At 39.1% G+C, this 13,591-nt stretch overlaps 1 protein-coding gene across 1 annotated transcript in view; it reads left to right on the top strand.

The window, feature by feature from the left end:
* The first annotated feature begins 501 nt into the window (after positions 1-501).
* The window catches only part of TGFBI (transforming growth factor beta induced), a 98,649-nt gene continuing 85,559 nt past the window's right edge, over positions 502-13,591 (top strand). Inside the window, exons 1-2 of the mRNA XM_040344659.1 lie at positions 502-744; positions 1,437-1,535. Of these exons, the coding sequence (XP_040200593.1) occupies positions 626-744; positions 1,437-1,535 (218 nt within the window). The 5' untranslated portion in view covers positions 502-625. The remainder of the gene's footprint in view (positions 745-1,436; positions 1,536-13,591) is intronic.

Below are 13,591 nucleotides of genomic sequence, written 5' to 3'. Positions count from 1 at the left end.
TTTTGGCAGAACATACACTTTAAGTGTCTGGTTTCCTCCATTTGAAATTCTAGTAAACATTTTTTTAGACTTTTCTCTTAGTTACCGGAATCATTGCCATTATTCACATGGGCTATTTGTATGTTTTGTTTACCTCAAATAGCATTAGCTGTTTTCTTAAGTGATGCATTACCCCATCGTTTACTTAATGCTTACCCACTGACTCCAGTATACAAACAATAATGTCAGTGTCTAAAAATCTCTACACTGGACAAAGGAAAACTTCTAAACTCTTTGCAAATGTTATTCTGACCACTTATCTGAATCCAGATATAAATATGCATTGCAATGTAGGATCTAGTGACAGAAATAATAGCTGCATTTTGCATGAAAGAGATGACAGCGGGCAGAGCAGGGCAGGCCTAATAATTGTAACTTCTGAATTTCTAAAACTCTTTCAGACATGCAGCCAAGAGGTTACATATTCCCCAAAGAGTCAGCCTGGAAAGTCAAGCTCATATTGCAGCAGTAGCTTGTTCTCTCCACCCATTCCAGCTCTCGGTCTATTTAACACAGCACAGCTTATGTTTCCTGGCTTTTAGTTCAGAGCTGTGGGAGTTCACAACCTGCACTTACTCCTCTCAGAATGAATCGCATTGTGCTGCTTGCCCTGGCTCTTACGTTACTGGCCACATTGGTAACTACAGCCAGGTATCCTTACCAACAGGTCTTGCGGCACAGCATGATTCGAGGCAGGCCGCATGGGTAAGAACCTTTTTATTCATTTTTTTTTATTTATTTATTTTCTTTTCTGAAAATATTCAGATTTTCTAGCAAAGTGTAAGTTCTAACAATACATTTTAATTTTATATTCTGTGTTTTTTTTGTTTTGTTTTTTTCATGCTGATTTTAAGCTTGCTAGTGTTTGAAAGTCTGTATCTTAATATCATAAATATGTGCATTACAGTGTTTTATTGCTTTGCAGTAAAACGCTATTACTTCTTTTTTTTTTTGTATATTATCTCTTTATTTATACATTTTTCAGTTTACAACTTATACAATAGGTGTCTCCACCTTATGTTTCTGTTCCATAACAAACAAACCAATATGTACATTCCCTCGCCACTCTATTACTTCTTGGTGTTATTTGAGGGCACTCCTACATAATGAGCAAGCAGTTATAAAACATTATTTCAAACTCTGCCGATTTGCTTAATTATGTCCAGTACAGTTAGTTCATTTTAAGAGGTGCTCACTGATGTGCTGATGTTTCGGAAATTAGAAATCATTTTGAACAAATTGTTCTTATAAAATTGTATTTATTAATTTTATATTATACATCATTTTATTATTATTATTATTATTATTATTATTATTATTATTATTATTATTATTATTATTATTATTATTATTATTATTATTCACAATAAATTGTCTGCCTACTTTTTATACTTTAGCCCTAATGTGTGTGCAGTACAGAAGGTCATTGGGTCAAACAAGCAATACTACACAAACTGCAAACAGTGGTACCAAAGAAAGATATGTGGCAAATCAACGTAAGTCTTCTTATATAATATATGTATTGGCTGACAGTAATTTCTGCATGCACAAAGTATATGAGAGTCGGATTTTCAGTGTTTGTATTGGCAGCGTCTGAGTTATGAGTAGTGTCCTATCACTTTATGTGTACCAGCCAGCCTGGACTGTGTTGTGGGGGGTTAATGCTACTGTTTGCTGACTGTTGGCTGTTAGAGAATTTGGATGTTAACTGTGGAAGTGCAGCAACCACAAACACCATGCTAATGCTAAAAGTTTCACTGCCAGTCAAACCACTGACACTATGCAAGTAATAAAAGTTTAGTGAGAGTGTAAATATGAATATACCACCTATGTGGAGTATGCCGTAGATGAAATAAACTATGAAAGTAACTGCATATTTTACAAGAGAGACACTATTGCATTTTCAGATCAAGTCAATATAAGGGCAAGGTTAATTTTGCTGGGTTGGTAGCTTATTTGGTTCCTTTTTCTTTAATTTAATGTTTAAATAATAACATATAATAATAACAAAAAAAAAAAAAAACGGTTCTTAAAGGGTCACTATACTTAAAAATTCCACTATGTAATGTTAATAAGAAATGTATTTGTTAGGTTTGACAAATAGATATAAAAACTGTTCTTAAAGGGTCACTTTACCTAAAAGTATCACTTTGAAATGTCTATAAGAAACATATTTGCCCGACTTACAGCGCGACTTTGCAAGGCGATTTGGAGGTAACTTCAGCACGACTTCAGCCTGACTTTGAGCAACTTACAATGTGACTTGAAGTTTCCTCCAGGACAGGCGACTTTTGCTGTGGCCAATCACAGAATAATCAGCTCTGTGGGAGGGAAGGGTTTGGCTGGGTAAACTATTTTATTTTCCTGTAAAGTTGCTTCAGTTAAAGCGGGAGTTCACCCGAAAAAAAAATGTTAACATTAGATTTAGGCTAATTAAGGGGAGCAGAAACAGGTATTTTTTTTTAAATCAATGACGTACTTACCGTTTTACAGATATATGTTCTCCTGCCGCTTCCGGGTATGAACTTCGGGACTGGGCGTTCCTATTTGATTGACAGCATTCCGACGGTCGCATACAGCGCGTCACCAGTTGCCGAAAGAAGCCGAACGTTGGTGCGGCTCTATACGGCGCCTGCGCACTGACGTTTGGCTACTTTCGGAAACTCGTGACGCGCTGAATGCGACGGTCGGAAGGCTGTCAATCAAATAGGAACGCCCAGTCCCGCAGCCAATACCCGGAAGCGGCGGGAGAACATCTATCTCTACAACGGTAAGTACGGCATTGATTTAAAAAAAAATACCCGTTTCTGCTCCCCTTAATTAGCCTAAATATAATGTTAAAAATTAATATTTTGGGTGAACCTCCACTTTAAGATGGAGATCCGACTTTGGAGGCAACTTCCATTGAAATCTATGGGTATAAGTTGCCTAGAAGTCGCCTTGAAATAGTACAGGAACCTTTTCTGAAGTCGGAGTGACTTCAGTAGTGTACACTAAGACAGCTTTCATTCACTTAAATGGAATTTCTTTTGTCCAGCGACTTGGGGCAACTTGAGGTCTGACAAGTCGGATCCCAAGTCGCTGTAGTGTGAACCGGCACTTAAGGGTCACTTGGGGTTTAACAAATCGATATAAAAACTGTTTTTAAAGGGTCACTTTACCTAGAAGTAATAATTTTGTTATACGTGGCCCCAGGTTTCTATTAGGTCAGAGAGATCTCCATGACATAATTCTTAATTGTGTTCCTAGACCACCTTTATGAGTTTCAGCACCTACTATTGCATTTCCTGTAATATAAAAAAAAGGTTTAACAAATCGATATAAAAACTGTTCTTAAAGGGTCACTTTACCTAGAAGTAATAATTTTGTTATAAGTAGCCCCACGTTTCTTATAGGTCAAGGAGAGCTCCATGACATATTTCTTGATTGTTAGGAGTTCCAGCGCCTCCTATCGCATTTTGTGTAATATGAAACAAGTTAAAATTCCAGTAGAGACAGTGGGGGTCGCTCATAATCGACACAAGAATGCAGACCCAGGCAGAGATATCTCTCCAGTAGAGTTCTCAAGAGCTATAAGAAATTGTCAGGTGGTTTACATTTTCACTAATATATATATACATATATATATATATATATATATATATATATATATATATATATATATATATATATATATATATATATATATATATATATATACATATATATATATATAGGTTTACTCTTTAAATCTAAAATTCCCACATAAAAGTCCATAGTAATTTTAAGGAAGCCCCAAACCCTCTTTAGAAATGTTGTTTTACCTCTATCAGGACTATGTGTAAAGGCTGGTTCACATCTGTGCAGTGTGTTTTAGGCGCTGTTTACATACGTTTGTTACCATTGAATGGCCTTTTTTAAATGCACTGTACTTAAAATGGACATAAAATGCACAGGTGTGAACAGGGCCTAAGTGGAGATTGTCCAGATGTTCACAAAGCACTTTAAAATGTTATTAAGAAACCTATTTGTTATTCTTATAGCTCTAGCTCCAGGAACTTCTAATCCACAAGATAGAAACAAATTTGACTTGTATGCAGGGAGATTTTCCAACAGGCTGGGAAATTTCCCTGAGGGCAATACCTGGGCACTACCATAAGTTCTCACCATCACTACTCAGGTGGTCAGAAATCAGCATATATCTACAGTATGTACATTGACCTAATATTGCCAGGGGAAGCAATATATTCCCTGACATTTTGCAACAGCTGTTTTAGCCTGGAAAAAGGTGTTTACTGTAACATTCATATTAATTATGGTACTTAAATAGCACTGTCAATTTAATATATTGTACATTCACATCAGTCTCTACCCTCAAGGAGCTTATAAACCAAGGTCCCTAGCACTTACCAGCATGTCTTGAAGTGTGGGAGGAAACCTACAAAGGCACATGGAGAACACACTCCAGTTAGGTAGTGCTGTGGTTTGTATTTGAACCAATGAGCCTAGTGCTCCTAGCTGGAAATGCTAACCACTTAGCCTCTTTGCTGCATACTTGATTAAAATGGTGAATGTTACCTTTCTTGCACATTCAGCTGACATTGATGGAAATTTTTTGAATATATAATTTATTAGAGTGAGAGGTCAAAGCACTGTATTTTATATAGTTATGTACTTCTAGGGCATATGTTTAATTTAAAGGGGTTGTAAACTCTCGTGTTTTTTCACCTTAATGCATCCTTTGCATTAAAAGAACTTCTGAAATTGACCAGCCCCCTAGCCCCCCTGTTTTACTCCCCTGAGCCTGTTTGTTCCCTCAGCGGAGACACTCTCTACCTCTCTTCTCGGTTCTTGATTGGATAGATTGCTAGCAGCGCAGCCATTGGCTCCCGCTGATGTCAATCAAATCCAATGACGTGGGTGCCGGGGGGTGGGGCTCAGGTTCGTCATTCTGTGTTTATGCACGCAAATGCTGGACTTGCGAGCATGCCCGCAAGGTAACCCCCCGGAAGAGCGCTTCTCCCAGGGGGTTTATTGATGCAAGGATGAGCCACAAGCACCACCGGGGGGACCCCAGAAGATGAGGTTCACAGTGAAGTTAAGTATGATATGTTTGTTATTTAAAAAAAAAAAAAATAAGGTTTACAATCACTCTTTGTATGACACAGTGCTGGTGCGCTGATCCCAGTGCATTGCACAGTTTACTTTTTTCACAAAACTTTATTAAAATGTCACAAGTGACACCGTTAGATACAAGGCATTTTGCCTTATGTATGCATTGGGGCTGCATTGGAAGAAGCCACCAGGGCAACTTAGATGCATTTGGCATGAACCGTCCTTAAAAGCTCTTGGATGGAATCTAAACAAGTACCACATCCAGTTAGTATGTGATGCACAAACTTCAAAGAAAACAAAATATTCTTTTACCTACCTTGACTGAAAATAAATCAGCCTTCAGATGTGTCTTAAATGCTCCTTTTCCCAGATTCAAAAGCTCACAGTGGGAGAGTTCCAGCAACAAATATTGCTGTCAATCCAGAGTGCAATAGGTGGGACTAGGTGTGGTCACGTGCTGATTGACAAGATACAGTCTTTTGAATCAGCAGTGACAATGCTGATAGCCATGCCCCCTGAAACATTGTCAAGCTTATATGGGAATGACAACTCTGCTCTGAATTCAAGGGCAGTGAAGTATCATTGCCACACCATTCTAAGAAGCTGCAAAAGGTGGACTTTACTTAACCTCCCTGGCGGTAATCCCAAAGGTGGCTCAAGGTGAATTTTCATTACCAAAAGAGATAACCCCGAGCCACACCCAGGATTGCATCGCATGATCAGGGCAAAGATACTTACCTTGTCCCCAGGATCCTGTGATGTCTCACTGCTGTGTGTGCGGGCTGTGTCCTTGGCTCGATCTATTACTGTGTCGGGCTCCAGTCCCTGCGAGAGGCGCCAAATTCAAAAAGTGAAAAAAAAACATAATACATACAGTACACTGTAATCTTACAGATTACATAACTGTATCACATAATTTCACATCCCTTTTGTCCCTAGTGCTTTGTCCAGTGCCCTGCATGCAGTTTTATAATATATATACAGTGCTTTCTGCCTGGAAACTTGAGAATGTCCATAACATCCAAAAAGTGTCCCTTTACATCAAAAGCAGTTTTTGACCATCTAGAATACAGCGATAGTAAATTAGAATCACTTTCAGAATTGAGCGATAGTGATTTGTGGGGAAATTTGTCATCAGACACTGAAAGTGACAACAGAAACAATTCTGCGACTAAGCAAATTTCATTGTTCTTGATTCGTTTACATTATTTTATTGAGATTTTTTCTCCACTCGTTGAAATGGGTGTAATATCTGGATTTTTGTCTTCACACACCCTACAGAAGATGTTAGCGGACATTGCGGAAGCCGTATATCTATTTATTTTATATTTTTATTATTATTATTATTATATTATTTGTTATAATTATTTATAGTTATTTATTATATAATAATTTATGATTTCATGTTTCAAACTTTATCATACCCGGGAGGTCCACTAGACTCTTGTTTGGACAGATTTAAGTGAGTTATTCCTAAAAATTACAGGCCTACAATATAAAACGTCAAATTTCAATGCAAAACAATGTACCGATTTGAGACGCAAATATCTGACATAATCATACTGCTAGGGAGGTTAAGATCATCAGGAATTTGAGGAACCATGCAAGGGGATTTTTGGATAACAGTAAGTGCAGATATACTTATAAATACCTGCTCCAGAAAATATTTTAAAAGGAGGCCACAGTTCTGATTTTTGCTAAAAAACTAAACATTAGTGGTATTTTCATGACAGGTGAAGGCAGAAAACTTTCATCCCCTTGTCATGTTGATATTAACTGTCATGTTGTAGATGTAGTGCTTGGGGGAAACATGCCTACCCTATGGGTCATAGTGTGAAACTATACATGTGTGAGAAAATGGCTGAATTACATACAATATGATACAAATCTGACCTTTATATAGGGTTCATGATACTAGCAGTATTCATACCTTAAAAGGTAACTTATTCATATAAGCTAAAAGAAATAGCAAATTAATATGCTGTACATCTGCCTAGTTATGATGTATAATATTTTTCCACCCACTGCATACTGGATCATTTCCCAAACCATAATCCTAACATTAGTTCAGATGTAGGGGAAATCTTAATCCATTGCTCAAAGAGAATTATTATTCTCATGTTCTTTGGTATCCAAGTACAGATACAAAGATTTGTCTGAAGTTAATACTTTTGGCAAGTTGAGTAATCTGCCAAAACATTTTTTTTACCAATGAAAAACATGAAGGTTGTGATGCAAAATTGATGCTTTTCAGTCCTGCTAACAGTGATACATGTGTATGCTAAAATATTAGGTTACATGACTAACTGCTTCTGTATGGGACTTTTGATTTTGTATTTGGATGCAATGTCTTTGCAGTAGTACCATATTGTACCCATGTTAGCCGTGATACTTTAAATAAGTACTACATTTGCAAGCTTTTGTGATGACTAGATCCCTTTTTGATTTGTATAAAGCAGGGGTCTTCAAACTTTCTAAACAATGATCAAATTTACTGTCCTTCAGACTTTAGAGGGGCTGGACTGTGGCCAGTGGGAATAGAAACATTTTCTGGCATCAGTGGGAGTAGATATTGCCCCATCTTTGGTATTAGGGGGAGGAATAGTGCCCTATAGTTGGTGTCAGTAGGAGAAATGGTGCCCCATTGTTGAAGTCAGTGGCAGGAATTATGCCCCAATTTTGGTTTCAGTTGGCAGAATAGTGTCTCGTATCAGTGGGATGAAAAGTACCCAAAGGACTGAATAAATGCAAGCAAAGCGCCACATCTGGCCTCGGGGACCACAGTTTGTAAACCTCTCATATAAAGCATGAACAAGGGGTCTAAAGCATTCCACAAACCTACATTTTTAATAACACCAGCTAGCCATAAATGGTATCACCTAAACTTCAAACCATCTGTGGTAGTGCCATTGAAAATGATGTATCTTGTACTGACACATTGACTTTAATACATGTAGTGCTAACTACTGGAATGGCCACTGGGAATATAAACATCCTTTTTATCTGTTCAGAAGCTGCCAACCTGGGTTCCAGTCCTAGAAGCACACTGACAAAGTCAAGCTTAATCTATGGGTCTTTTTACATTTGATTGCAGATCTTGAGAAAAAAGCAGGGTTTAGGGTTGTAGGGTGCTCAATGCACATCTTCAGGGACAGCTTCCCTTAAAATCATGTTTCAGCTATATTTGTCCCTTTAGTAGCAACTTCAAAAATAATGCTGAAGAAAGAGGGGACCACCAGCATGTCTGAGACTCTATATCATAAATCACTATCTATCATAAACCACAATTCAATAGGGTAAGACAGCACTAAGCACAAAACCTTTTTGTTAATTACCAGTGTGTCACATGTATACACATGATTCTAAATAAGTAAGTCCACGTGTATTTCTTAGTGCTCTGTGCTGTAATATCAAATAAGTCCTCATCCAAATGATGATACATGCTCATGCACTGTATTAATGGACACATGCACAAATAAAGAGGATATCCCAGTGTGTTAGGCCACTCCACCACGCACCGCACTCAACAGATTTCATTTCACCCATTGTAATTTACAAGAAAGTCCAGATGCGCATTTTGGTGTCCAGAAGTATCATAGAAATAGACCCCACACCTCCAAACTTTCACTCATGAACCATTGGCCAAGATCTTCTTTCCAAGAGCTCAACGTAATCCTTTGCCCCTTTAAGACTTCAGACTGTGCTCCAGGGGATACTTACTCCAATCAAAATATGGTAAGACAGAAGAAAGGAAAGCCTCTCATAGTGTAAACCAGTTTTTTAGAACCCCACACATGAATGCACTCACAGGGTAAATATTCAATGCAATCCTTACAAATAATTACTCAGGAAAGCTGCTGTACCCTCCCGTGTGCATTCGATTTAAGCAGAAATTACATACCAGAAGTCCCACCCTACGTGTTTCATCACTAGCGTGCAACATTCTGCAGACATTGCATGGTAGTGACAAAATGCATAGGGGGGAACTTCCAGTATGACATTTCCACTTGTATGGAACGCACATTGGAAGGCACAGTGACGTGTAATTATTCAGGGACTGCATTGAACATTTACCCTGTGAGTGCATTTATCTTTGTATGGGGTTCTTATAAAAATGGTTTACACTATGTGAGGCTTTCGTTTTTTTGTCTTACTATATTTAGCTTGAAGTAATTATCCCCTGGAGTACAGTCCAGAGGGTTGAGAGGTCTTAAAGGGGAAGCAGATCTTGGTTATTGGTGCATGAGTGAAAGTTCTGAAGCATGGGGCCAATTTTCATGGTACATCTGGTCACCAAAAAGCACATCTTGAGTCTCTTGTAAGTTGCAAGAGGCTAACTGAAATCTGGTGAGTGTGGTGGAGTGGTCTAATGCACTGGGATTTCCTCTTTAGTAGCACATGTGGATTAATACAAGAGCACCGATCACCATTTGTTTGTGGACTTATTTAATAGTAGAGCACTAGGAAATATATGTGGACTTACTTATTTTAAAGTATGTATATACTTTACATGTGACACACTGGTAATTATCAAAGAATTGTGTAGCTCTGTCTATTGTATGGTGGTTTATAAACTATATCCACACATTTGAACTTTTCCTAAGATAGCAGCTAATTTACTTGTCTTATGGAAGGATAGCATGGGTGTTATTATATTGTATCCAAGACTCTATCTGAGCAATCAAAGTCCTTAAGCTGCAGCAACCTCTGGTGTCTCTTCCTTTGTGAGCAGTTCTGTATTTGGAGTCTCAGGTGAAAGGCACCCATCTTTCTAGCTGAGCTTTCACAGGCAATGTTTCCTTGGGTTCAGCTTTCTTCAGGCCCTCAGCCATGACACCTGCTGAGACCTAGCTACAGTAACATCTATGGGACACACACATGCTCCCCCTCCCAGTAGGAAAGGCCTCAGAGGAAAAGAGCTCTGATCACATCCTCCCAACTATTTATCTTCTCCCTAGCCAAACCTTCTGAATCAGCTTCCCATGGCTTGGCTAAGGACAGATAACTACTGTATTCATAATCCAATGACTGATTATCCCGCACTATTTCTGAAACATTCTTCCAAAAACAGGCAGAAGCAATCAGCCACTAGGTTTGGGAATAGCCAGACCTAAAAATTTAATTTAAGCTCAGCTGCTTACAGCAAAGCCATACACTAAATTTAGCCAGCCCGGGGCCAGGGAGCTACATACATAATCACATCGAAATGTTAAATTGGAATGATTGCCTGACAGAAGCCACCACAACGTGTCTGTCTAAGGTACCTTTTGGTTTCAAAAAATAATCATGGTCCATTGGTTTCAGGTTGTAGCATCAGAAATGTTGATGCTTATATTTTTCATATTATATTTTGGCATCAATACAGTTTCCAATGTGTGTTACATTATTTGTTACAATATTTAAGTAATCAGAATTGAAAAACTAGTAGTTACTGACTCTTAACAAATGATCTGGCTTGCATGTATGTAATTCCTGAAAGAGTTCCACATGTAAGTAATGGAGTTTCCAATACTTCCTGTAAACAAACATCGACCATTTCAGAGTTTTGGATCACTCCCCCACACGTTTTTTAATTTACAGTGCGTGTCTTTCTTAAAGAGGAGGTCAAGTCCCCCAATGAAAAAAATAAAAGTATCTGTAGCTGCTGACGTTTAATATTAAGACAATTACCTGTCCTGGAATCCAGCGATGTTGGCACCCCAGCCAATGTTTCCATCAGCTCTCGGGTGCTGCCGCTACCATTGCCTGTACTGCACCTGCGCAAAACAGGCTGTGCTTTATGAATGGCCCAGGAGGGGTGCTGAACTTTTGGGGGACCTTGCCGCATCTCGCCACAGCCAAGTCTACCGGAAGTGGGGATAGGTACCTGTCAAGACCAGGTACTCGTTCCCCCCTCCCCCCGAAAGGTGCCAAATTTGGCACCGGAGGGAGAAAGCAGATAAGCGGAGTTTCCTCTTTTGGGTTGCGCTCTGCTTTAAATTCACCAAGGTGCACACTTTGCATTTTGCAGGGCATGCAAAGGTATCTTGTGGTGCTGTTACCTTTCTCAGTTTAATAACTCATACATAATGACGTGTTCATTCTAAGGCTGTCTGATGTTGTGAATGAGATTTATTTAAATCATTTATATATAAAGTTCAACTAGTCTAGGGCTATAGTATGGCAGACTCAATGATTACAGAACACTATATAATCATTTTGCAGAATTCCATTATCTAAACCAACTTTACATGTAAATAGCACTGAATTTCTAATCATTGCTCCCCTCCCAGACTATCTGCCATTTTCCACCACTCTTTCTCAGTTATCTGGTTAGCTTTGGTATAATCATAGCCACACACAATCCCCATGATAAAGCCCCAAGGGGCAAAGTGAAATGTGTTGGGGGCGTGTCCTGGCTTGGGCCATTCATCTCACTTCATGCACATAGGTCTGCTTCATGATATGGGGCTTGTGGATCTTTTATTTTGACATAGCCTCACAAGGCACACCGAGGCTTAGAGTAGAGGAGTTGAAAGAGACATTTTTTTTTTTGGATCAGTATACTTATGGCCAACAAATAAAAGGCCAAACTATAACCCGTCTATCATAGAAGTTTGGTACTAGGTATCAGATCTGTATCTAATTCAAGTCCATCAACAAAAATGGACAGACTCTAAGGATGGGTTCACACCCTTGCCACATGCCAGCAGGGTTCCGGTGCGTCCTGGTTCACAGTTTCAGGTCTGATTTCAGCCCGAATTTTAGGCTGAATTTGGACCTGAAATGAACCAAAAGACGCACAGGGCTCCTTTGCAAATTAGCACTGGATCTGCAGTGGAGATATGTGAACCGACTCCATAGAGAGCTGGTCAAAATCTCCTGCTATTGCGAATTGCAATGGTGTGAATCCAGCCTAAAGGTACAGCAACAATGAGGAGCTAGCCAGATTGCTTTGACATGGAGGATGGCAGCCAGGAACCTTTAGTTGCACATCAGAAAGTGTTACTGATAGCCAACAATATCATGTGTGAGTAGCTGTGTACAGCCCTTGGCATCTCTGCCTCCAAGGCCTATTTTGGCTAAGCAGGAATCCAGCCCTGCATTCATGTTTTTTATTAGGTTTACAACCTTTTTCTTGTGTCAGTCATTATAGTTAACCATTTATTCATGAAGCCCAGCCTTCAGAGGATCCACTGAGACAGGTAATAGTGAGTTGGAGAGCAATGGTAACATGTATATAGCATCAGTAATCCCAAAGTTAGTGTATCTGTTATGGATGGACCTTGTTGTGTAGAGACCAAATTCCAAAGTTTGTTATGAAGTCTAACTTTTCTTGCACCATTTACCATAAAGTAAATGGGATTATAAGACCTTTTTGTAATGGCTGTAATATATTCACAGACCTGGGAACTCAGATGCAGGTGCTAGAATCCATGACAATTATAAGCAGCTTGACAGACATCTAGTCAGAACTGAAATTTTTGTTTGGGTGGGTTATGTTTCTTAGACAATATGTTCAAATAACCCCTCAAAAAAACTCTACCAAATATTCTTATATTGGGTGCAGGTTGATATGGAGGTTGCTCTATGTAAACTTATTCCAAGCAGCTTGCATTACATTGGTAGAGTTCATGCATCAGACCTACCAAGCTCCTCAGTTGTTCTTTGATGTTTGGTTTATAACTCTGACAGCAGTCAATAAAGTTAACTAAAGCTTTGAGGATTAAATCAGTGTTTCTCAACTCCAGTCATGTTTTAACTACTTGCCGACTGCCCACCGTCATATTACGGCGGCAAGTCGGCTCCCCTGCGCGAGAGCCCGTAGCTCTACGTCGGCCTCCCCCTGCCCGCATGCGCATGCCTGGTGATCGCCGCCGGGCACCCGCGATTGCTCATTACAGAGCGGGGACCGGGAGCTCCCGGTCCTGTCAGGGGGGGAAATGCTAATCCCCTGTTCATACAATTAATGAACAGAAGATCAGTCATTTCCCCTAGTGAGGCCACCCCCCTTACAGTTAGAACACACCCAGGGAACATACTTAACCCCTTCCCCGCCCCTAGTGTTAACCCATTCACTGCCAGTGGCATTTTTATAGTAATCCAATGCATTTTTATAGCACTGATCGCTATAAAAATGCAAATGGTCCCAAAAATGTGTCAAAAGTGTCCGAAGTGTCCGCCATAATGTCGCAGTACCGGAAAAAAAAACGCTGATCGCCGCCATTACGAGTAAAAAAAAATATTAATAAAAATGCCATAAAAATACCCCCTATTTTGTAAACGCTATAACATTTGCTCAAACCAATCAATAAACCTTATTGCGATTTTTTTTTTACGAAAAATATGTAGAAGAACACGTATCGGCCTAAACTGAGGAAAAAAAATGTTTTTTTAATATACTTTTGGGGGATATTTAATATAGCAAAAAGTAAAAAATATAATTTTTTTTCAAAATTGTCGCTCTTTTTTTGTTTAT

This window comes from Rana temporaria, chromosome 3 (genome assembly GCF_905171775.1).
Source record: "Rana temporaria chromosome 3, aRanTem1.1, whole genome shotgun sequence".
NCBI classification, from domain to species: Eukaryota; Metazoa; Chordata; class Amphibia; order Anura; family Ranidae; genus Rana; species Rana temporaria.
This window is presented reverse-complemented; position numbering and strand designations above follow the sequence as displayed.